Genomic DNA, 25,664 nt, shown 5'->3' on the forward strand with positions numbered 1-25,664 from the left:
GAGTTCGAGACCAGCCTGGCCAACATGGTGAAATCCCGTATCTACTGAAAATACAAAAATTAGCTGGGCATGGTGACAGGTGTCTGTAGTCCCAGGTACTCGGAAGTCCAAGCCAGGAGAATCGCTTGAACCCAGGAGGCAGAGGTTTTAATGAGCCAAGATTGTGCCACTGCACTCCAACCTGGGTGACAGAGCGAGACTCTGTCTCTAAATAAATACAAGCAGTGGGTCTTTCTGGAAGCCTGTTGGCTAAGAGGGGGTTCGCATGATCAGATGAGATTGGTAAGATCATTAGCTCCTTGGCTGTGCTTTGATGGAGCATTCGGGGAAAGAATGAAGGAAGTGGGGAGACCAATGAGGGGCCTCCATGTCAGTTAAAGCTGTAGCAGTAACTTTGGTTGGACCTGGGGTGCTAGTGGGGAACACTGTTCTAATAGAAGGGCTCCTAAATAGTCTTTTCCTCAGAATTTCCTTAGTACTCTATGGACATCTGAAAACATATACCATCATGTATAGTCCTAAATACTCTTTTCCAGAAGACCATGTTATTTATTAGCTCAGAGAGGTGAATCAGCTTTGATGTTCAGAATTCATAGATTAGATATTTGTGGACGTGCTTAGCATGTACAACTTAACATATGCCTTATAGTGTGCAAGCCTGTAGCAAAGCATGGCTTCTGCATTTGAGGTTTTTAAAAACTGACTTAACGGTATATGGAATCTTAAATTTTCCTAGAAACTGCCAGCTCATTAAAAAAAGGAGTTCAAGTGGCCTTGTTGCAAACATGGTGTTGGTTTTATCATTGCACAATCAGCAATTTTATTTTGATGTTATTTGGGGGGAAGCAGTATTTTTGATTAGCAAGTAAAATTAATGTAGAAAACAAATACTGTGTTAACTATTTGGTATAATAAGGCATCTGTGCCATGTTGCATTTCAACTCATTAAATTTCTAAGCTTCTAATTACGATAAGTTACAACTGTAATCGGGAAACCAATCAAACTTGGAGTCATTGATAGCTTTAGAGAAGTAAAATTTACAGTAACTTTGGAATTACCGAGGAGACCTTTAAAATCTAATTTAGTTGAAAATTGAAATATACACAATATTTAAATTTTTTTGGTTGTAAAATTCATATTTATTGGGCACCTACTACTTAGCAAGTCTTCTTCCAGGAACTTTAACACAAATGAGTACCTTAATTCCTCACAGCTCTGTCAAGCAAGCAGTACTGTCCTCCACATTACAGATGGGGCACTCGAGGCTCCAAGTGGCCTATCTCAAGTAACACAACTGTAAGGTGATAAAGCCACATTTGATTTTCATTGCTTTGTCACAAAAGTACATGCCTATCTTATATGACTTATGGCATTTAAAAGCAGAGTTTATTCAAGTAGTAATTTACAAGATGTTTTTCTTTTAAAGTTTAAAATATTGGGTTGTAAATACAGTAACATTCCTGAGCTTAAGTTCAAGAACTCAACCATTATATGAGTTTTTACCAGTGTATTAAGCAAAAACATTTGAACATGAGCTAATTGTTATTAAAGGAAAACAAAGACAATTTTTATGTTTTTATTTTGGATCTGCCAGCATCAAACAGGTATATCAAATATACTTTCGGAGAATGACGTAAGGCAAGGAAAAAAAAGGAAAAGATTGGTTAGACAGTCTCTTTTTCAGAACAGTGTTTCTTTTATTTCATCTTGGTCCTCTGAAAATGAAAGGTTTGCTTTGTTTGAGGCACACTTGCCTCCTTATTTCCCAATTTAGTATGAGAATGTATTAACATGGGCCAGTTTGTTTTTTAGTGCTACAAAAAATAAATGCATTTGGAACAGGAGAGAACAAGAAAGTCAGGCGTTTAACTTTTTGTTTGTGAAGCTCACTATAGTATTCTGATTTTGATCAGTTTACATTTGTACTTTGTTTCCGTCACAAGATTAAGAGAAAATTGTTTTCAACTTCTAATTCCATACCTTCTCCACCCTAAGTGGCCACTGTAGATAACAGCACTCTAACCGGCCCTGGGTTCTCTCTTGCATCTCTGCTTTTGCCACTCCAGCACTTTGCTAGTCTTCTCCCTTGAATGTACCAACATCCCCCACATGGCTAGCTCTTCAGTGCCAGTTAAACTCAGCATTTATCAGGGAAGTTTTTTCTGTATTTGCTCCCCACCCTGCTCCCCAACCCCCCACCACATATGTCACCCTCAATTTCTTATGGCAACGTAGGTATACCTTTGCCATAGTGTCCTGTTGTAATCATTTTCTTTACTGTCTTCCATGTGCGAGTGTGAGAGTGTATGTGTTCATATGAATGAAACCTCTTCACTGGCTGGCTCTTCATTCGATCTCATGACCTGGGTTATACACTGTTTTCTCTTCCCATCTGTCTTTGGACAGCTCTGCTTAAGCTCATTAGGTCCAATTTGAGCTCTTTTCATTTGCACTGCCACTGTCCCCCTTATCGAGAGTCCTAACTCTTCTTTCTCCCTCACCTCTTCTACTAGTTGTGAAGTTCCATCATTTCTACCTTCTAAATATATCTCGTATTTCATTCCTCTCTCTCTGCCCCCTCTACTTTTTACTTAGTTTGATCCTCATCGTCTGTCTAGAGAAGACTATTGTAGATCCTCTAACCATCCCCCCTTCCTCTCAGTCTTAATCCCAGTCTGTCTTCCATATAACTGTCAGTTACCATCCTAAAATGGCAATCTGTTTGTATTTCCTTTCTAAAAGTCTTCTGTTAAAGAGAAGCGGGGAAAGTGGCTGGGACCAGTGGAATATCAATTTGAGACATCAGGGTTCCTTGGCACCAATTAACCAATGTGCTATGTCATGAAAAAAGGCTTGGATCAGCAGAGGGATGGAAGTGGCAAATTTTCACTGGCTGCTCTATGGTTTACATACTAATGTAAATATTCTTTAGTCTAGGAGGCCAATAACAGTATCATCCCAGTTTCTCTCTCTTCTTCCTGCTGAAGTCACCTAATTCTCCAGGTGTATGTGTCCCATGTTCACCAGTATCCAGACATTCCATATTCCTCTCTGTTTCTTTGTCTTCACATATACTGTTTCCTCTGTCTGGAGTCCTTCCTACCCACATCTACCTTGTGAGTGCCTTTCAGATCCAGACTCCATCTTCATCATGTGGCACGATGCTTCTCATGTAATAAATGCTAAGTAAACATTTATTGAACTTATTCACATTCCAAATGTGGAAATGATGTTAGTTGAGGCATCTGCCCATTTCATAATTATTCTATGTTGTGGTCCCAGGGAACTCATGGAATTTGGTTGAAGCCTTTTATAAACTGCGTATTTTTTACTTAAGGCTAAAAGAGATTGAATCTACACATGGGTTTCCTTAAAAAGGAATATAGCCAAGAGGATTAAAGTGAGGGTACAAGGCCGGGCGTGGTGGGTCACACCTGTAATCCCAGCACTTTGGGAGGCCAAGGTGAATGGATCACTTGAGGTCAGGAGTTTGAGACCAGCCAGGCCATCATGGTGAAACCCCATCTCTACCAAAAATACAAAATTAGCTGGGTGTGGTGGCGTGTACCTGTTATCCCATCTACTCCAGAGGCTGAGGCAGGAGAATCACTTGAACCCGGGAGGTGGAGGTTGCAGTGAGCCGAGATCGTGCCACTGTACTCTAGCCTGGGCAACAGAACAAAACTGTCTCAAAACAACAACAACAAAAAAGGTATAAATGATTCCATATTGCTTAGGCATTAAGGATAGGTCGTTCTCCACCCGATTCCCCATCCATAGAACCATAGGCTTCTAGAGCTAGGAAAGGTACTAGGTCACAATAACTGGAAGTTGCTGAAATCTTTGAGATTCTTTTAAGTGTTTGAAATAGGGGATTCCAATTCACATATGAAGTCCTTCTTTAATTAAAATGGCAAAATTGAAATTGAGGTTTTAAAATTACACCACCAAACCCACCCAAAAAAGATAGCTAGCGAATTTTGTTGGTTATTGCAAACAAAGTCTAGAGTTCAGAACATTGGTGTAAGAAATAACAATTGATTCATTTTATTTATTCATGAAATTGAAAAATTGGGGATTGGCAAAGCAGTTAAGGTGTTGATAATCTATCATCATGGGTATTTATTGAACGACTACATAGTTTTAGACCCTGTAGAGGAGTCATAATTGTATGATATTAAATTTGCCCTTTTAAAACTTAAAATATTAGGCAGACATGGAGGCACCCACCTATAGTCCCAGCTACTTGGGAAGCTAAGGTAGAAGGATTCCCTTGAGCCTGGGAGTTTGAGGCTATAGTGTGCTGTGATTGCACCTGTGGATAGCCACTTGGGCAAAATAGCAAGATCTTGTCTCCCAAAATAAACAAACAAAATCCTTAAGATGTTATTGGTCATATAAAGATGTGATAAGTGAAATAGAGAGCAATAGATGCTAGTATGCAAAATAGTGCATTTTGAAATATTTGAGTGTGTAACTGGCATTTACATACCAAATCATATTTTTACACTAATTTCCATTTTGTGGAGGCAGCATGATTTCCTGGAAAAGCATATAGGACTTGCAGTTGGGAGGCCTGAATTCTGGACCTGACTCTTGATGCTAATTACCTGTGTGGTTTAGGGCAAGTTACTGTTTCCTCTTTGAAGTTTAATCCCCACATTTGTAAAAGGAATACTGGGTAAACTAGTTGAGGTTTTCTATCCCATCCAAGTCTGTAAACTGCATTTTCATGAAATCCTCTCAGTACTAAAGATGGAATTTTAGGCAGTTTTGACAATCCCCTGGACTAAAAGAAATAGCAGATGTACTGTTCCTTTCAAAGTCCAGTCTCTGTTTAATATATTTAGAAGTCTGTTTACGAAAACACTCATCGCTGGACAAACTCATTTGTCTCATTGGCGGTTCTGCATCTTCTTCCAAATTACTGGCCTGCTAGGAATGGAGGTATGCCTCCCTCACTGCTTAGCATTCCAAGGTGCAACACATCAAAAAAGAAATTGCACCATTCTCCAAAGCACCTCACTCATAGCGGTGTCGTCCCATTCAATTAGAGGTGGCAAAGGCTGGCCTGGCTCCAAAGGAAGACTGCCAATTCCTCTCTTTTTCTGTGTCCACGCTTGGCAGGATACTTCCTCACGCCCACCTCTCTCTCCCTTGCTGTGACTTTAGCTTCCGCCAGATGTCACACCGCTGCTTGTCACCGCCCAGACTCTTGTCGCTGATTTTGTTGTTTCAGTGTATTTATCACAACTGTTCTCTTTAGCTGTAAAATTTATGGAATTTCACACTCTTAATTTTACTACAGTGTTTCTTTTTCATAATAGAGGGAATATACAAGGAGTCATATGCACAAGAGTTGGAGGGAAGGAAACACTTCATCTAACTCAAGTAAAGTTTGCATGTGTGCAGTGCGCACCCCCACCCCCAAATATACAAGAGTCTAAAGTGGCACTGAGCTCAGTTCTGCAGGGCTCTGATGCTCAGAGGTACTGAAGAAGTCTATTTCAGTCTCAGAAGGAAGTACATAAGAGATGTGCTTATTGGCCATTTCCCCTCTCTTCTTAAATTTGATCTTTTAGTAACCAACAAAAGTTGGACAATTTTATTGGCTCTCCGTAGCCCACTTCTTGATCTTACTATCTAGTCAAATCTGTTGATAATGCAGTCAAATCCTAAAAGTGGTGGTGGTAGTGTTGTGGTAATAGTCAATCTGCATTACAATTTATCAGGCATTGCACTGAGCACTTTACATGTATTTATCTAAACCTTACCACAACCTTATAATGATGGGTACTTTTATTATCCTTATTGTATAGATGAAGAAATCTCAAAAAGACCTAAATGCACTTCACTGTGAAAAAATAAACTCATATCACATACTCATTAAAGGAGGAAAAGATACATTTGTCTAGTTTTGTCCTCACCCTACCCTCACTGCCTTCTATTAAGAGGCAAAATTTTGGTGGTACCTCATGCTAGAAGCTAAAATTCATTTTGAGTTTCCAGGATGGTTCACTTAAAATATTTTCTTTGTATATCAATTAGACACAACTTTAAACATGTTGGTGTTTGCATTGCAGACCATTGATGGTGATTGCCAAGGCCTTTGGGTAGAGAGTATCTTAGCTAAATGTTTGGGTTCACTTGGATGAATGTTTGGATGTTTAGGTTAATTCAGTACTATATATAATGTTCAGTCTTAGCTTATACTGTGGAAGAAGCCTAGTCTTGTATGTTACAGTTCTTCCGCTCGGGGACCTCATAACTTTGTCTTACTACTTAGACTTACTATCTAAACAATTAGAATAGTGGAGACAACCAAAGGCTAGATTATATCATGTACAGAATAGAGATTTCATTTTAAAAGATTCTTGGTAATCTTTGCAAAGGATTACTTTGTAAGAGATTCTTTGTAAAGAGGATCCCTGGCAGTGCTCTCATTATTGATTAATGTTTCCCTTTCCCCAGAATAATTAGGCAAATCCTTAAGTATGTAGTATTGATCATGAGGAACAAAGGGAACTGATGAAAAAGTGTCTAGAAAGTAGCTTTACCACTCAGGATAGACATATTTGCAAGGGAAGAAATGACATGGTTAGGGAGGGTTGACCGTGAAGTAGGGATGCTCTAAGTGTCTAGTACAAATGCTTGTGACACAGAACAGCATTACCTTAGGGCCTCTGGAAAGAGTCCCAGGAATGAGAGAGGAGGAAACTCATTTACTGCTTTTCTATCATGTGTCAGGCACTGTGCTGGCACTAACATCCCTCCATATCCCTTTATGAAGACACGTAGGAATTTTCCTCATATGTCAGTGCCAGAAGTAGTTGGGCTTCTCCTGATACTTGCATCGTTTATAGAGTCTTTACTGTTTTGGGCATTATACTTATTATCCACATGCCTTATCTTTTGGAATCCTCACTGTAGCAGCCCTTTGGTAGTAGGGATCATCCTGTGTTTTAAATGAGAAATTAAAATTCAGAGAGATTAAATGACTAACTTTTCTAAAGTCACAGCCCAACTCTTTCTTATTTATTTATGCTATTGGTCCCTTCTTTGTTCAGTTCTGAATGCCTGACCTGTATCCTAAGCTTTTCTTTACTTAGCACACTGTGTCTAGAGGGAGGTAGAAAGAGAAGAACCCAAGCCTAGCAAAAAGCAACAATAAATGTACATTCATGGAGATGCTGGCAGTTGACCTAAACTTGAACCACTTCTCAGAAGTAGCACTTATTGCTTTCTCACGTTTGTTTAGTGACTTTTCTTTTCATTTGGTAGAAATAGGGTCTTACTCTGTTGCCAGTCAGACTGGAGTGCAGTGGAGGCATCATACATAGTTCACTGTATGCCGGGGCTTAAGGATCCTCCTGCCTCAGCCTCCCAAATAGCCACCTCACCTAGGTTTTTTTTTCCCCCATCGAGACAGGGTCTTGCCATCTTGCCTACGCTGGTCTTGAACTCCTAGGCTCAAGCAGTCTTCCTACCTTGGCCTCCCAAAGTGCTGGGATTACAGGCGTGGGCCACTGTGCCCAGCCAAGCCAGAGATCTTTGGTGGAGCATTGTCAGAAGAATTTCACAAACTGCAAGTTGTTGCACAGATGTATTGATTTAATTAGTCTAGATAACACCATTTATTTATGCTTAAGCATCTCACACATGCAAAAGTTGGTAATTCAAAGTCACACAATAATTTGTGAGTTATCTTCAATACCAGGAGTTGTAGCTTCTGAATACCAGCTTTGGTAAGTGTATGTGTGCGTCAGATGCCTAAGCATGAGTAAATGATACTATATAGACCAATTAAGTGATGCAGTTTGCTTCTGGAATTCTGTTGACATCCTTTTTCATCTAAAATTTTCTGGTAGTGGATTTTAAATAACACTTATTGTTCTAAACAATTGAATCTCATAGTATGGACAAGATCTTCATTGAAGACAAAACATCTGGGTTCTGCTTGTTAAGGCCTCTGAGTATCTGGGGGAATACTTAATATACCATTGCAACTTGATGAAATTGTCTTGGCTAACTATACAGCGAGTGTTCTGGCTAGTTAGTAGAGAAGAGTAGAGTTTATCCTCTTAGCAAAAAGATTTAACTTACTTTGTGATAGGTAAAAGACTGTATTATTAATTCTCTTGGGGAGAGAAACCAGTTTCTCTTTGCTATTCTGCCTCTCTTCCTCCCTCTTTCTGTCTTCTAATTTAAACTGTAAGAACACCAAGGTATTCTATGTCTGCCAGATTTTGCAGTACTGTTTTCACACTTACATATAACTAATAGCATTGTTAAAATCTGGAGCTAATTTAAGCAGGTTTGTTGTTGTTTAAAGTGATAAGCTTTCAAAAAGAGACTGAGATGTAGGTAATATAGTAGGATTTTTGGTAGCATCTTTTCTTCCAGAGTTTGGGATGCTTTACCATTATTATTTTTTCTCATTATATTCCCTAGAAGATAGAAAGGAGAAAGATTAATTAACCCAGTTTTACATGTTACAAAAAACCCAGAAGCTCATAGGAATTAAGTTTTTTGCCTAAGGTCAGATTTACTAAGAAGGTACTCAGAATGCACAGAAAATTCCAGAGCTTGGCAGAGTGCAGCACACTACTCATTGGGAAATACGATAGGTAGATAATGATCTTCTCAGAAGTCTTGACTGCTGGTCGACTTATTTCTCTCTGGATTACCCACTGTCTTATCACTAAAACAGAAACTTATTTGGAGGTGAGGACTACTCTGTAATCTCCAGGTGATGTTAGGAACCCTTCCTACTTAGCACAGCTGGCTTAGAATTCCAATTAAGTATATAACATGAGTTTCGTGCTAGGCACGGTGGCTCAAGACTGTCATCCCAGCACTTTGGGAGGCCGAGGTGGAAGGACTGCTTGAGCCTAGAAGTTGAAGACCAGCCTGGGCAACATAGTGAGACCCCATCTCTCTTTTTATTTCTTTTTTTTTTATTTTGGAAATAGAGTCTTGCTCTATTGCCCAGGCTAGAGTGGTACAATGGCACCATCTCGGCTCACTGCAGCCTCTGCCTCCCAGGTTCAAGTGATTCTCATGCCTCAGCCTCCCAAGTAGCTGGGATTACAGACTCGTGCCACCACGCCTGGCTAATTTTTGTATTTTTAGTAGAGACAAGGTTTCACTATGTTGGCCAGGCGGGTCTCAAACTCCTAACCTCAAGTAAGCTGCCCGCCTCGGCCTCCCAAAATGCTGGGATTACAGGTGTGAGCCACCGTGCCCAGCCAAGACCTCATCTCTTAAAAAAATATAATAAATTAGCAGGGCGTGGTGGTAGGTGCCTATAGTCCTAGCTGCTCAGGAGGCTGAGGTGGGAAATTCGCCTGAGCCTAGGAGTTTGAGGCTGCAGTGAGCTATGATTGCACCACTGCACTCCAGCCTGGGCGACAGAACAAAATCCTGTTACTCCCCTCCCAACTCCTCCCCCCCCAAAAAAGCAAAAACCATGAGTTTTTTAAGACTGCCAAGTGGCCGTGTTAATCAGTGTTCAAAGAATGTTAAATGCCACTTTTAGGACCATTAGCTGTTACACTTCATGCTTCATAATGAGGTGTCTCACTTACTGTGCGTTTAATTAAATACATACACAAATTTAGGGATGAGGACATATCCATGGGCATTTACTGAAGTAAATGCAAGAGGAGAAACACATCCTGCAGAGAAAAAGAAAACCATATAAAATGGAAGTCCCACCCCTGATGCCTGGGGGCATAGACAGACTGAATTTAACATGGTAGATGGCGCAGCTGGTGTAGAAAAAAATAATCATCCATTTGGAGATGAAGAGCAACACAGACTCGGTCATGGTTCTCTATAAAACTCATGTTTTTAGATTTGCAGGTAATACAAAGAAAGGATACCTATAAATCCAAGTTATAATTATTTTTTATTGCTTTTTATTTGTCTCAAAATTACTTTTCAGTTAAGTCTGGTGATTTTACTTAAATATTTGAGACTTACTATCCCAGCCCACCCCATGAGTTGTTTCTTTTCTCTCTCTTTCTCTTGTTTTTTGAACCCAGGCTGGAGTTCAGTGGCACAATCACGGCTCACGGTAGCCTTGACCTCCTTGGCTCAAGTGATCCTCCCACCTTAGCCTCCTGAGTAGCTGGGACCACAGGTGTGCGCCATCATGCCCAGCTAATTTTTTAGTGTTTTGGTAGAAACAAAGTCCCACTATGTTACCTAGGCTGGTCTCAAACTCCTAGGCTCAAGCAAGCTTCCCAAAGTGCTGGGATTATACCTCTGAACTACTGCACCCAGCTATAAATTGTTTTTTTAGTAGTGGGCATACAGTTTACCATTTAGGATTGGTCCGGATGCCCAGACTGAGTTTGTTTATTTCATTTGATGTGGTTGGAGCATCTGCTTTTTTCAGTCTGTGGCCTGGCACTCTTAGAATTGTTTATTGGTTTCAACAATTAGGAATGACAAAAGAGCACCTATGCTTGCCTTTGCAGTGCTTAAATTTTTTTTTTTTTTTGGTTTTAAATTTTTGTGCGTTCATAGTAGGTGTATATATTTATTGGGTATATGGAATATTTTGATACAGGCATAAAATGTGTCATAATCACATCAGGGTAAATGGGGTATCTCTCACCTCAATCATTCCTCCTTTGTGTGACAAACAATCCAATTATACTCTTTTAGTTATTTTAAAATATACAATTAAGCTATTATTAACTATAGTCACTCTGTTTTGCTATCAAATACTTTTGAAGAAGTGCTTTTATACAGGTTCTCATCTGTGGACTTTAAGAAGATGGTAGCTTTTTCATATACCTAAAGTGCTCCAAATGCCCTTCTGTTTGAAGAGAACAAGCCGATATCCCTTGACCTGTTACCATACTCCAGGTCCTCTAGATTTCCCTACTTTTTTACTTCATTGTGATTTACTCAGTTGCTGCTAATATTTTCTTTCTCATCAAGAGTCAGAATATTCTCATTTGCCTTGGGAAGAGATGTTGGTGTTCTGCTTTAGTTATCACTTTACCATATCTTTTCTTTGCAGACCCCATATCATGTGAACCTCCTCCTGGCTGGCTATGATGAGCATGACGGGCCAGCACTCTATTACATGGACTACCTTGCAGCCTTGGCCAAGGCCCCTTTTGCAGCCCATGGCTATGGTGCCTTCCTGACTCTCAGTATCCTGGACCGATACTACACACCGAGTAAGTATTAACACTCTAGGGAGGGAGCAGTGGCAGAGCCCTGCCCTCAGCTGCTTCCCAGGTTTGTCCACCCTTGGAGTTGGGTGGCCAGGGCTTGAATAGGATGGATCCTAAGAAGCACAAGCAGGTCCCCCTCTGGAAGCTGCACTCTTCTGTCGGTCAGTAGGGTCTTGCAAAAGCTGATGTAAGTCCCATTTTTTGCCAGGCAACATGAGATAGTACGTATCTCTAGAGCTGGGTTTTGTTTTGAAGGAGGTTTGGAATAGATGTCATAGTGAATAAAACATTTTTATTGGGTTCTAAAGTTCTTCAGTTCTAAGAGTTCAAGTTTTTTCACTTATTTTGCTTTGCGTAGATGCTTATTGGCATCTCAGTAAAGAATGAGTGGGTAAAGCAAGTAGCTGTATATTTGTTTTGAACTTGCGAGGATGAACAGGTCCCCAGCATGTCAGCTGAAGGTTTCTTTGCTCAAACATCAAAGCTTTCTAAGGCTACAAATCTGAACCTTCCCTTGGTTGTCACCCAATGGCTGCCCCCTCTTGAAAGAAAAAACTGTCCCTCTACTTGTCCATAAAGCATCAGCTTGGCAAAACTTCAGATACAGGGATGCTTTTTAGAAATTTTTATTTTGTAATTGACAAATAATAATTGTACATATATTCATAGAGTACATCATGGTGTTTCAATACATGTAAACAGATCAGGGTAGTTGATATATCGATCATCTCAAACATTTATCATTTTGTGTTGGGAACATTTAGTATCCTCCTTGTAGCTATTTGAAACTATATATTGTGAGCCATAGTCATTTTACAGTGGTATAGAACAGTACAGTACAGCTTATTTCTCTGTCTAGCTATAATTTTGTATCTTTTTTTTTTTTTTTGGTTTGAGACAGAGTCTCCCTCTGTTGCCCAGGCTGGAGTGCAGTGGAGTGATCTCGGCTCACAGCAACCTCCGCCTCCCAGGTTCAAGTGATTCTCGTGCCTCAGCCTCCCAGGTAGCTGGGATTACAGGCGTGTGCCACCACGCCTGGCTAGTTTTTGTATTTTTTGTAGAGACAAGGTTTCACTGTGTTGGTTTGGCTGGTCTAGAACTCCTGACTTCAAGTGATCCACTGGCCTTGCCCTCCCAAAGTGTTGGGATTACAAGAGTGAGCCACCGTGCCCGGCCAATTTTGTATCTTTTAACAAATGTCCCCCATCCCTTACAGAGGATTTCTCAGCCTCTAGTATCGTCTGTTCTACTTTTTACTTCTATGAGATCAGCTTTTTTACCTTCCACATATGAGTGAGAACGTGTAGTGTTTTAACTTTGTTCCTGGCTTATTTCATTTAACAGTATATCCTCCAGTTCCATTCATATTGAATGACAGGATTTCCTTTTTTATGGATGAATAGTATTTCATGGTGTATATGTACCACATTTTCTGTATCCATTGATCTGTTCTCAGACACCTAGGTTGATTCCATATCTTGGCTATTGTGAATAGTGTTGCAGTAAACACTGGGGTGTAGAATTTCCCCAGTGATAGAATGATTTCATCCAATATAATGGTTTCCTTTCTTTTGGATAAATTCCCAGTCGTGGGATTGCCGGATCATATGGTAGTTCTATTTGTAGTCTTTTGAGGGACCGCCATACTGTTCTTCCTAGTGGCTATACTAGTTTGCATTCCCACCAACAGTGTGTAAACAATTTCCTTTTCTCTACATCCTTGCCAGCATTTGTTATTTTTTGTCTTTTTGATAATAGCTATTCCTAACTGGGATGAGATGTTACCTCATTGTAGTTTTGATTTGCATTTCTGTGATGATTAGTGATGTTGAGCATTTTTTTCCCATATATTTGTAGGCCATTTGTATGTCTTGTGAAATGTCTTTTGAGATCATATGCCCATTTTTTAATTGAATTTTTGTTCTCTATTGAGCTCTTTCAGTTCCTTGTATTTTCTGGATGTTAACTCCCTGTTGGATGAGTAGTTCGCATGTATTTTCTCCCATTCTGTAGTTGCCTTTTCACTCAATTGTTTCCTTTGCTATGCAGAAGCATTTTTTAGTTTGATATAATCCCATTTGTTTATTTTTGCTTTTGTTGCCTGTGTTCATGAGATTATTCATAAAATCTTTTTCCAGATCAATGTCCTGAGGCTTTTCCCCTGTGTTTTCTTCTAGTTTCAGGTCTTAAATTGAGGTCTTTGATCCATTTTGAGTTGAATTTTGTATAGGGTAAGAGGTGAGGGTCTGGTTTTATTCTTCTGTGTATGGATATCCAGTTTTTCTAGCACCATTTATTGAAGAGACTGTCCTTTCCCCCAATGAGTGTTCTTGGTACCTTCATCAAAAGTCAAATGTAGATATGTGGCTAAATTTCTTAATTTCTCTATTCTGTTTAATTGGTCTATGTGTCTATTTTTATGCCAGTAGCATGCTGTTTTGGTTACTACAACTTTGTGGTATATTTTGAAGTGTGGTAGTGGTATGAACTACTAGATTTGTTCTTTTTGCTCAGGATTGCTTTAGCTATTCAGGGTCTTTTGTGGTTCCATACAAATTTTAGGATTTTTTCCCTAATTCTGTGAGGCATGTCATTGGTGTTTTGATAGGGATTGCATTGAATATATAAATTTCTTTGGGTAGTGTTGTCATCTTAATAATATTAATTCTTCTGATCCATGAGCATGAGGTATATTTCCATTCATTTGTATCCTCTTACACTTACTTCATCAGTGTTTTATAGTTTTCGTTATAGAGGTCTTTCACCTCCTTAGTTAAATTTCTTCCTAGGTATTTTATTTTCTTTTTTTTTTTTGAGGCGGAGTCTCGCTCTGTTGCCCGGACTGGAGTGCAGTGGCCGGATCTCAGCTCACTGCAAGCTCCGCCTCCCAGGTTTACGCCATTCTCCTGCCTCAGCCTCCGAGTAGCTGGGACTACAGGCGCCCGCCATCTCGCCCGGCTAGTTTTTTGTATTTTTAGTAGAGACGGGGTTTCACCGTGTTAGCCAGGATGGTCTCGATCTCCTGACCTCGTGATCCGCCCGTCTCGGCCTCCCAAAGTGCTGGGATTACAGGCTTGAGCCACCGTGCCCGGCCGGTATTTTATTTTCTTTGATTTTTGTATCAAAATATGGGATTTTGATACAAAAGATGGGATTTTGATACAAAAGATATGGGATTGCCTTCTTGATTTCTTTTTTTTTTTTTTTTTTTTGAGACGGAGTCTCGCTCCCTCACCTAGGCTGGAGTGCAGTGGCCGGATCTCGCTCACTGCAAGCTCTGCCTCCTGGGTTTACGCCATTCTCCTGCCTCAGCCTCCCGAGTAGCTGGGACTACAGGCACCCACCACCTCGCCCGGCTAGTTTTTTGTATTTTTTTTTAGTAGAGACGGGGTTTCACCGTGTTAGCCAGGATGGCCTCAATCTCCTGACCTCGTGATCCGCCCGTCTTGGCCTCCCAAAGTGCTGGGATTACAGGCTTGAGCCACCACGCCCGGCCCTTGATTTCTTTTTCAGCTAGTTTGTGTATAGAAACACTGGTTTTTGTATATTAATTTTGTATCCTGCAACTTTATGGAATTCATTTATCAGATGTAAGAGTTTTCTGGTGGGGTCTTTAGGTTTTTCTGTATAGAAGATCATGTCACATACAAGTGGGGACATTAGACTTCCTGCTTTCCAGTTTGGGTACTCTTTATTTCCTCCTCTTGCCTAAGTGCTCTGGTTAGGACTTCCCAGACACAGGGATGTTTTGTGCTAAGTTCCATCTTCTGACCCCAATCCTAACCTCAACTTTAGCCTCTGTGGGCAATGGGTACTTTGGAATTCTTAGCTTTTACAGACTATAGATGAAGCACAGATAACCACTTCTCTCTCTCCTTGCATTCCATTCTTCACTGTCAGTATCGTAAGAATCTGGCATGTTCATTCTTTTTTGGTGCTGCCCTCTCGCTCAACCTTAGCCACACTAGAGCTCCAGGCCACATCCTGAAAAGAATTAGCCTGGCCTCCGAGTGACTTTCTTGATTTGGCATCTGTCAGTAATTCAGCTGATTTGCCCACCAAAATAACCACTAGCCACCCCGGAAGTCCGAGTGCATAACATGTCGTCCCAGTTTGCCATGCCCACAGACAGTTCCTTTGGCTCCTGTTTTGGGAAAGTCTTAGCCCCATCCTATGAATTCTCTTCCCATTGTTAAACAGAGACCCAGCTGGGAAAACAAGGCTGAAATTCTGACCCTGTCCTCTCTTTCCCTGATTTGCAGCTGACTAGGGCAGATGGAATTGATTTAAACCCTGGACTAAGGGGGAGTGAAAGGGGTAGGTTATGATAAAGAGAGACAGGCTGCTGGACTTCTTCAGAGGCGGGCCCTGGCCAGGGGAGGCAGAATTCCTTCGTGCTTACCCTCAGTGTAGCAAATCAATTTGCAATGGCTTGTAGCTGCTGGAGCACTGGGTCTGGGGCACCCCCAGCTGCATGTGGAGTAAGTTGGTTGCAGACTAGAAGGCAAAGCATTTTTTGCCTTTGCCGTTTGTATGGCACTCAGGCCTGAAGAAGTCAGCTTTGATTAAGATGTGAAACTTAATCAAAAGTTGCTGAGAGTTGGATTTAATGACAGCACCGGAATGCTTGTGTTCTCTTCCAGCTATCTCACGTGAGAGGGCAGTGGAGCTTCTTAGGAAATGTCTGGAGGAGGTGAGTAGTTCCCATGGGATACTGAAAGGAATGTTTGTGTCTCTGTTTGCCAGTATTGTTCCTGTTCCTCGATTATATTTTTTCTGATTTTTGCCAGAAGGTGTAATACATACCCACTAACCAGATATGAAGTTGCTACCAGGGATAGAGTCTGGTGTGGGTAGCAAGCTCATTTTTCTCTCACAGATTACCCCCTCAATGTCAGCTTTATAATTTAATTCTTTCTGGTTTATCCAAACCAGTGTTTCTCAAATTGTAGTGTGTATAAGTATCACCTGGGAAACTTGTTAAAACAGATTGCCATCTCTGCCCAACCCTCAATTCTGATTCCACTGTTCTGAGGTACAAACTGGGAAGCTCTGCTTTAACTGGCAGTCGCAGGTGATTTTGCTGCAGGTGGTAACTGAGGCTGTACTTGAAGAACTTCTGCCCTAAACTTTATTTTTTAATTTGAGACGGAGTTTCACTCTTGTTGCCCAGGCTGGAGTGCAGTGGCATGATTTCAGCTCACTGCAACCTCCACCTCTGGGTTCAAGGAATTCTCCTGCCTTAGCCTTCTGAGTAGCTGGGATTACAGGTGCCCACCACCATGCCCAGCTAATTTTTTGTATTTTTAGTAGCGACAGAGTTTCACCACATTGGCCACTCCTGACCTCAGGTGATCCGCCTGCCTCAGCCTCCCAAAGCGCTGGAATTACAGGTGTGAGCCACCACGCCCGGCCCTGCCCTAGACTTTATACCTGCTCTGTTCTTGTGCCACCTGGAATTGCCATACTGCCTGCTCCCTTAATAGTGCACAAGTCTTTGTAATCTGGAGAGAAAGCCTTCCCTAAGAATTCAGGAAGACCATAGAAAGCAACTAGGAAGCTTTGGGCAGAAGGCGAGAGTAGACTTTGGTTTGTGAGGCCAAGATTACAGAACACACCCTTTCTAATATTTCTCCTTAGAGTCTAAGGCTTTGGGTATGGATGGAGGATGGGGAGGTCAAAAGCCAGCCACATTAGTTTTTTCATTCTTTTACTGTTCCTGTGGCTTAAGGATGAACTTGAACTCGTGGTTTAGTAAGAGAGTAGGAAGATAAGAGCAGAAGCATCGAGAATAATGTCAGTTTGCCTCTTACACAAGCCTTTTGTTTTCAGTCCACAGTGCCTACTCCATTCCCCCGCTCCCCCCCTTTTTTTTTTTTTTTAATGGGGTCGGCCAGGCGCGGTGGCTCACACCTGTAATCCCAGCACTTCGGGAGGCCGAGATGGGCGGATCACGGGGTCAGGAGATCTAGATCATCCTGGTTAACACGGTGAAACCCCGTCTCTACTAAAAAAATACAAAAAAACTAGCTGGGCGAGGTGGCGGGCGCCTGTAGTCCCAGCTACTCAGGAGGCTGAGGCAGGAGAATGGCGTAAACCTGGGAGGCGGAGCTTGCAGTGAGCTGAGATCTGGCCACTGCACTCCAGCCTGGGTGACAGAGCGAGACTCCGTCTCAAAAAAAAAAGGGGGGGGGGTCTCGCTTTGTCACCAAGGCTGGAGTGGAGTGCAGTGGCATCATCATAGCTCACTGCAGCCTGGACTTCTGGAACTCAAGCGATCCTCCCAAGTAGCTGAGACTACAGACAGGCACCACCACACCCACCTCATTATTTTGTTTTTAAGATATGGGGTCTTGCTATGTTGCCTAGGCTGGTCTTGAACTCCTGGGCTCAAGATACGTCTCCCACCTCAACCTCCCAATTACAGGCCTGAGCCACTGCTCCTGGCCTCTGCTTTGTTCTGAGGGCAATCACGCTTTGTTAGCTTATTATCTTGAGACATTTTAAGAGAGACGTCTGTGTTTACCAGACTGATAGGTAACAGACTATGGGTAACAGAACACTGGATTGTCTCATTCTTTCATCAGCTGACTGACCAGAGACAGGCTTTTAGCTGCATCTCCCATTTCAGCCTCCCTGCCTCCCAGTGATCCTCCAGCTGCCGTTTGAGTACCCTCTATCACTAGAGTACTAGTGCCCTACTGCCAGCTGCCTCCAATAGAATTTCAGTTCCACAAAAGCAGGGATTTTTGTTTGCTTGTATCCGCAGTGTCTAGAACAGAGCCTGGCACATAGTACTTAGTAATTGTTTGTTGACTGATTTCCTCCATGTCTCTCTGCAGCTCCAGAAACGCTTCATCCTGAATCTGCCAACCTTCAGTGTTCGAATCATTGACAAAAATGGCATCCATGACCTGGACAACATTTCCTTCCCCAAACAGGGCTCCTAACATCATGCTCTCCCTCCCATTTGCCAGGGAACTTTTTTTGATGGGCTCCTTTATTTTTTTCTACTCTTTTCAGGTGCACTCTTGATAAATGGTTAATTCAGAATAAAGATGACTATGGATATAATTGAGCCCGCTGGTCCAGGTCTCAGTTTACCTAATATTACCTCAGAAAAGATATAGAGGGAAAATGATCTTTTTGCCAGGTCTGACTTTTCTTCCTGCTCCGCCCTCCGTTAACACCCAGCACTCTTTAGCAGCTGATGGCCGCACGTTCTACTCCACTCTTGGTTCCTTTCCAACTAGCTTTTCATATATTGTACTTGCTAATGTCTCCATTCTCTCTAAAGTAGTGGTTATGTTTGCCCTTAAACTTAAATTTATTTAAATTAATTAATCTGAATGAATAATATATGCACTTAATAAAACATGCAAACAGTACAAAAACATGTAGTGAAAAATATTTCTTCCATAGCCAGGTGCGGTGGCTCACGCCTGTAATCCCAGCACTGTGGGAGGCCGAGGTGGGCGGATCACGAGGTCAAGAGAGCAAGACCATCCTGACCAACATGGTAAAACCCTGTCTCTACTAAAAATACAAAAATTAGCCGGGCGTGGTGGCGCACGCCCCTAGTCTCAGCTACTGGGGAGGCTGAGGCAGGAAAATCGCTTGAACGCAGGAGGCAGAGGTTGTAGTAAGCCTAGATCGTGCCACTGTACTCCAGCCTGGCAACAGAACGAGACTCCGTCTCAAAAAAAAAAAAAAAAAGAAAGGAAAAATGTTTCTCCCATCCCTATAATCCAATCACCTGCTTCCGGCTTCCCTTCTAGGAGGAAACTTCAGCTACTAATTTCTTATGTTTTTTAAGAGATACTCTTTTACTGTGTAATGTATACATACATACAGACACATGCCCCCTTTAAATTTTTTAGATTTATTTATTTATTTAGAGACAGGGTCTTACTCTAGCCCAGGCTGGAGTGCTGTGGCGTAATCTTGGCTCACTGCAACCTCCGCCTCCTGGGGCCAAGTGATCCTCCCATCTCAGCCTCCTGAGTAGCTGGGATTACAGGCATACACCACCAATGCCCAGCTAGTTTTTGTGTTTTTCATGGAGACGGGGTCTTACCATGTCATTCAGGTTGGTCTCGAACTCCTGGTCTCAAGCAGTCTGCCTGCCTTGGCTTCCTAGTGCTGGGATTACAGGCGTGAGCCACCGTGCCCGGCTAAAAAGTATTTTTAATGTTCTATATATTGCTTATTTCACTTAACACTATATTAGAAATTGTTTTATATCAATACACATAGATATGCTTATTCTTGTTGAGAGTTGCGTAATTTTCCATTAAATTGATGTATCATGGGCAGTTAACCAGATACCCGTTTTTCTCTTAGCCTACCTTTAGGGAACAATGTAGATGTTTTGTGGTTAAAGCCACTAAAACAGTGGTTCTTAACCAGATACGTGTTTCAGAATGTTCACCTCACATTTCCAGTTGCTACTGATGCTGCCGGTCTAGGAACCACATTCCAAAACCATTTGGTCTCAGACTAGGATAAACCCTACTTTATCCAATTCTGTGCTCCTCTTAATACCATATACAGATAGGTTTTTGGTTTGTCTGTGATGAAATATGTCATCTAAGATACTACCTACTGATACTAACGTTCATGTTAAAATATTGGGTTAACATTAGATTTGGGTGTCTTATACACTGTTTAATACACCAATGGTAAATGCCTTATACCATAGGAAGAAAGCTAATCATTGAGTAAATGGGAGAAAAGAGATGATTCACATCACTACAGTTGATTCAACCTCCAACACCACCATGAATATGCATAGGTTTGAGCTTTTAGCTAGATTCCTAGGTGTAAGGCATCTATTTTAAAAGCGCCACAGGTGGCCGGGCGCGGTGGCTCAAGCCTGTAATCCCAGCACTTTGGGAGGCCGAGGCGGGCGGATCACGAGGTCAGGAGATTGAGACTATCCTGGTTAACACGTTGAAACCCCGTCTCTACTAAAAAAATACAAAAAACTAGCCGGGCGAGGTGGCGGGCGCCTGTAGTCCCAGCAACTCGGGAGGCTGAGGCAGGAGAATGGCGTAAACCCGGGAGGCGGAGCTTGCAGTGAGCTGAGATTGCGCCACTGCACTCCAGCCTGGGCGACAGAGCGAGACTCCGTCTCAAAAAAAAAAAAAAAAAAATAGTGCCACAGGTGATTCTGATGCCCTACCCAGTGGCGTTCTGCTCTCCTGCTACATGATTTTCCCATCTGTACAATGATTGAAATAGCACCTATTCCATGTGGTAGATAGGAGAATTCCATGAGATAATATAGGCAAACATTTAGTTCAGGGCCTGGCATGTGGTAAGTGCTCAGTAAGTGTATAATGATTGGTAAACTTGTTTTTCTGCATTCAGGCTTCACCAGGGATGACATACGATTCTCTGCCTTTGAATATAAGTGTCCCCAGGGCAATCTCAGGCAAGCCTGCAAACCCATCCTGACTCTCAGTGTTTTTTTGCCAACCCGGATCTCTTTCCTGAGCTCCAAATCAACTCATTCCTAGATAACTCACCCTCCAGATTTAGGGACATCGAACTCAGTACGTCTAAAACTGAGCCTTACCTTCTGCCCCTCTCCAAACCTCCTCTATGACATTCTGTCTTAGAGAATTAGAGCCACCTGGTTTCCCAAGTGCCCAAGTCAGAAACCCAGGCATCATTTATTTTTAATAAATGTTTTATTTTGGAATAATTTGGTTTTACAGAAAAGTTGCAAAGATAATACAGGGTCCTTATACCCCTTATTCAGTTTCTATAATGTTAACAGCTTCTATATACCATGGTGTATTTGTCAAAACTGAGAAACCAACATTGTTTGGTGTATTAGTATTACTAAGCTCCAGGCTTTATTCAGATTTTACCAGGTTTTCCACTAATTTTCTTCTGTTCTAGGATACAATCCAAGATGCAACATTGCATTTAGCTGGGCATCATTTTTATGCCATTCTTTATCTCCTGTCTCTACATGGCCACCAAGTTCTGGCATTTCTACATCCTAAACTTTTTAATTTTATTACAACTTTTTATTGTTGTTTTTCAGAGACAGAGTCTTGCTCCATCACCCAGGCTGGAGTACAGTGGCACGATCATAGCTTACTGCGGCCTTGAACTCCTGGACTCAAGTGAACCTCTTAACCCCAATCTCCCAACAGCTGGGACTAGAGGTGTGCACCACCACACCCAGCTAATTTTGTAAAAATTTTTTGTAGAGACAGGGTCTCACTATGTTGCCTAGGCTGGTCTCGAACTCTTGGCCTCAAGTGATCCTCCCACCTTGGTCTGCCAAAGCACTGGGATTACAGGTGTGAGCCACTGCACTCAGCCTAAATCTTTATAAATCTCCATCCCCATTACTCTGGTTCACCCCCTATCGTATCTTAGACTATTTAACAGCCTCCTAACTTCACTCTACTTTTAATCTCTTCCCTCTCCAGGTCTCTCTCCATACTTTAAAAAACTAATTTCACCATCCATTCCTCTCTGCCCTTAAAACTTTCTGGTGTTTTCCATGACTTAAGAGACTAAAGCCCAGTTCTTTGGTTTGACATGCTAGGCATTCCCTAATCCTCTCCTAATCTAACTACCCACTTTCCTTTCCCTCTTTTACACTTCATAAAGCCTGTATTCCAACTAAATTTACATGGCCTTGGTCGTTCACTCATGACTTCACACCTATATATACCTATAAGAAGGGTAAGCACTGCTTTGTGGAACTTTTCTTACAGAGGGGTGTGTGTGTGTGTGTAGTCATGATGTAGTGTGGTCTGGTAACTTCTGTTTTCATCTGCTGGATTTTAGTTTTTAAAATGCCAGCTGTGTCCTAAATCAATTTGTCCTAAATCAATTTCCTGAAGTTTAAAAAACACTGGGAATATACTCATTCTTTAACACTCCTGGCCAAACACTGTTCAGAATGGAGTTCTGATTAGCTCCCATCTGCTTTCAGGTGATTAATACACAGAAAAACAAATTATTCCTTCCCAGGCTTGGGGTGGGAGGGGGGGATAGGTTGGAGAAGAGAGCAGCTGTTTTGCCTCAGGGTAGGGAAGCTCAGCCCTACTAGAGAGGGGATGGGAAGGCAGGAACCTTTGAGAGATGGAAGAGGCCACTGAAATGGCCCAAGAGCTTGGTGTTGGTAGCTGAGCAACCACGCTAGGTCTGCCCTGCCTGGAGCCCAGAGTCCTTTCACTTCTGCTCCTCTCAGCCTTTTGACAAAAGCAACAGCAGTGCCCAAGCAAGAGAAAGACGTGCATTCTTGGGTTCTCTCTAAATGTCTGCTGCTTGATTACTCCAGTGTGTGAATTATGGGTTAGTGTGTTTGGGAGGAGAAACCTGCAACTTGCCTTCACGTACCTTCCTTCATGGGATGGAATGTTTTCAAAGACTGAACTTTTCATATTTATTCTGGAGTACTATGATCCTTTAAGAGAAAGTAGGAAAGTCTTTAAACTCCAAATTGGAATGCTTACCCAGTCTAAACACTCTCCATTTAATTCACAACTACTTGTTTGCAAAAAAAAGAAGACATATAAACAATCTGTGTGTACTTTATTGTTTAGTTTTTAATGTTATTATTATTATTATTATTTGAGACAATCTCGCTTTGTCACCCAGGCTGGAGTGCAATGGCACGATCTTGGCTCACTGTAGACTCTGCCTCCTGGGTTCAAGAAATTCTCCTGCCAGGCCGGGCGCAGTGGCTCAAGCCTGTAATCCCAGCACTTTGGGAGGCCGAGACGGGTGGATCGCGAGGTCAGGAGATCGAGACCATCCTGGCTAACACGGCGAAACCCCGTCTCTACTAAAAAAATACAAAAACTAGCCGGGTGAGGTGGCGGGCGCCTGTAGTCCCAGCTACTCGGGAGGCTGAGGCAGGAGAATGGCGTAAACCCGGGAGGCGGAGCTTGCAGTGAGCTGAGATCCGGCCACTGCACTCCAGCTGGGCGACTGCGAGACTCCGTCTCAAAAAAAAAAAAAAAAAAAAGAAATTCTCCTGCCTCAGCCTCCCGAGTAGCTGGGATTACAGGCGTGCGACACCACACCCAGCTAATTTTTGTATTTTTTTTTTTTTTTTTTTTGTCAATTTTATAACTTTATTTGATGTATTTGATGATCAGCAATTAGTTCTCATCCACATTGACGGTCTGTAGATTTTTGAAAGTGGTAACAGGTACATAGGTAACCAAAGTATAGAGCTTATTTGGTGAATCTTCATCCTCATTACGTTTCTGGACAGCCGCACACGGATTCGGTATGGGACATTCCTTATTCCTTTGGCCCAGACAGCTTTGTTGAGCCTGGTATCAATGCGCACATCTGGAGTTCCCATCTCCTTCATGGCAAATTTCCGAATCTCTTTGAGTGCCCGAGGGGCACGCTTCTTGAAGCCCACTCCATGGATGCGCTTGTGAATGTTGATGGTGTATTCTCGGGTCACCACCTCGTTGATGGCAGAACGGCCCTTTTTCTTCTCGCCACCCTTCTTTGCGGGAGCCATTCTGCCGGGTCAAGTTAGAAAGGTAATTTTTGTATTTTTATAGAGACAGGGTTTCACCATGTTGGCCAGGATGGTCTTGGAACTCCTGACCTCAAATGATCTGTCTGCCTCGGCCTCCCAAAGTGCTGAGATGACAGGCGTGAGCCACTGCACCGAGCCCCTGTGTAAACTTTAATGGTCATCTACTTTTCCTTAGGGCTAAAGCCAGTTAGAAGCTAAAACGTGATTTATTTTGCCGTGGGGAAAAGAAAAACAACTTACTGGGAAGAATCAAATGCTGAGACCTCATTAGAAGCTTCTTAGGCCACTTAGTGTCTGTACCGTACTGCTTCCTCTGCACTGTTAACTACCCTGACCATATGCTGGCTTAGCAGAGCCTGGGGGCACAAGGGCCTGGGAGGACCTGCTTCCCCTTGCCTGTGAACCCTTCTGTAGATGGCCATGTGATGCAGTGGAAATGAAGGGAGGGTCGGATCACACACATGCGTGACCACTTGCTTAGCGACTTTGGGCAAGTTGCTTTGATCTACAACTTGCTTGTTTCTAAAATAGGACTTATTGAGGACTACATGGTCCTTTCCTTAGGGAAAGTTGTCTAGCCCATGAAAAGTTTTTGATAAACTAATTTCTTCTGGGTATTTATAACCTTTTATTGATGTATTACTATATTCCAGGCATTATATAGAAGTGCTGTATGTCTTATCCCCTCAACTTCCCATAGTCGAAGATAATTTTAGAGGCAGGATGTCTCTTGCCAGGCCCCTAGGCTTCAGTTAAAGCAGAGCATACTTCAGCCTTCCCCCACATTCCTTTTCTTTTCTTTTTTTTTTTTGAGACGGAGTCTCGCTCTGTCGCCCAGGCTGGAGTGCAGTGGCCGGATCTCAGCTCACTGCAAACTCCGCCACCCAGGTTTACGCCATTCTCCTGCCTCAGCCTCCTGAGTAGCTGGGACTACAGGCGCCCGCCACCTCGCCCGGCTAGTTTTTTGTATTTTTTTAGTAGAGATGGGGTTTCACCATGTTCACCAGGATGGTCTTGATCTCCTGACCTTGTGATCCTCCCGTCTTGGCCTCCCAAAGTGCTGGGATTACAGGCTTGAGCCACCGCGCCCGGCCCACATTCCTTTTCTCTTCCTTTCTGCAGAAAGGAATGCATAACCCAGACAGGGATACTCGGGGGAGGCAGGGAAGGCGCTGAGCCTCTTTGTTAAAATGAGAAAAAGCAAATATTAGGTGTTAAAGTCATGCCAGCCCCAAATGGAGACTTTCTTCTTGATGTATTCAGAAGGACTGATAGAAAGGGACTGGAGAAAGGCGGAACTTCCTCCCTCATGATTCAGAATTCTTCAGTGCCACATCTGGATACTGCCTCGAGGTATCAGCACCACGTAACATCCTGCTGGGGGGGTACATACCAGGGGACCTGAAGCTCAGGGTGGCACACGAAGTGAGTGGCAGGGCCAGGGTTAAAACGTGTCAAGGGTCTCCATGCATTTAGCATGAGGGACAGGCCCCCAGAGGAGGCCCCACTGTGTCCAGCTTTCACTGGACACTTACGGGTGCGTTGAGGCACTGCAGCTTCTTGGGAAAAGAAGTCACATCTTTGGACCCTTATTCTGAGAGATGATGCCTAGACCCTATGTTTCTAGCACAATCTTCACTCGCAAAGCACCCCAACATCTCCCTGACAGCACACTTGAAAAGACAAGGGGACAGCAATCCAGGCAAACAATGTGAATGCAATGGCCCTGGGGCATAAAACAAAGTGGTAGTTTGAGGAACAGAGAGGAAACCAATGTGGCTGGAGCAAAGTGAGTGATGAAGAGAGTAGTTTAAGATGAGCCTGGAGAATGAGGCAAAGTCAGATCATTGCTGGACCTGACTTTGAAGGTGTACCAGAGAAAATAGACCAGTTGGGAGACTACTGTAGTAGTCCAGAGAACTAGGGTGTTGGC

The 25,664-nt window shown here is 42.5% G+C and overlaps 1 protein-coding gene and 1 pseudogene across 2 annotated transcripts in view; one reads left to right on the forward strand and one right to left on the reverse strand.

Moving 5' to 3' along the window:
- LOC117089559 (proteasome subunit beta type-2) overlaps positions 1 to 18,275 on the forward strand; it is a 39,096-nt gene extending 20,821 nt beyond the window's left edge. Inside the window, exons 4-6 of the mRNA XM_033220929.1 lie at positions 11,037 to 11,199; positions 15,840 to 15,889; positions 18,039 to 18,275. Coding sequence (XP_033076820.1) covers positions 11,037 to 11,199; positions 15,840 to 15,889; positions 18,039 to 18,146 — 321 coding nt within the window. The 3' untranslated portion in view covers positions 18,147 to 18,275. The remainder of the gene's footprint in view (positions 1 to 11,036; positions 11,200 to 15,839; positions 15,890 to 18,038) is intronic.
- Positions 18,276 to 23,292: 5,017 nt separating this feature from the next.
- Positions 23,293 to 23,751, reverse strand: LOC117089564 (annotated as a pseudogene). Its single transcript, XR_004439655.1, has one exon. The product of XR_004439655.1 is annotated as a 60S ribosomal protein L31-like (transcript).
- Positions 23,752 to 25,664: the final 1,913 nt, after the last annotated feature.

This window comes from Trachypithecus francoisi, unplaced genomic scaffold, assembly GCF_009764315.1.
Source record: "Trachypithecus francoisi isolate TF-2019V2 unplaced genomic scaffold, Tfra_2.0 Contig00864, whole genome shotgun sequence".
Taxonomy (NCBI): Eukaryota; Metazoa; Chordata; class Mammalia; order Primates; family Cercopithecidae; genus Trachypithecus; species Trachypithecus francoisi.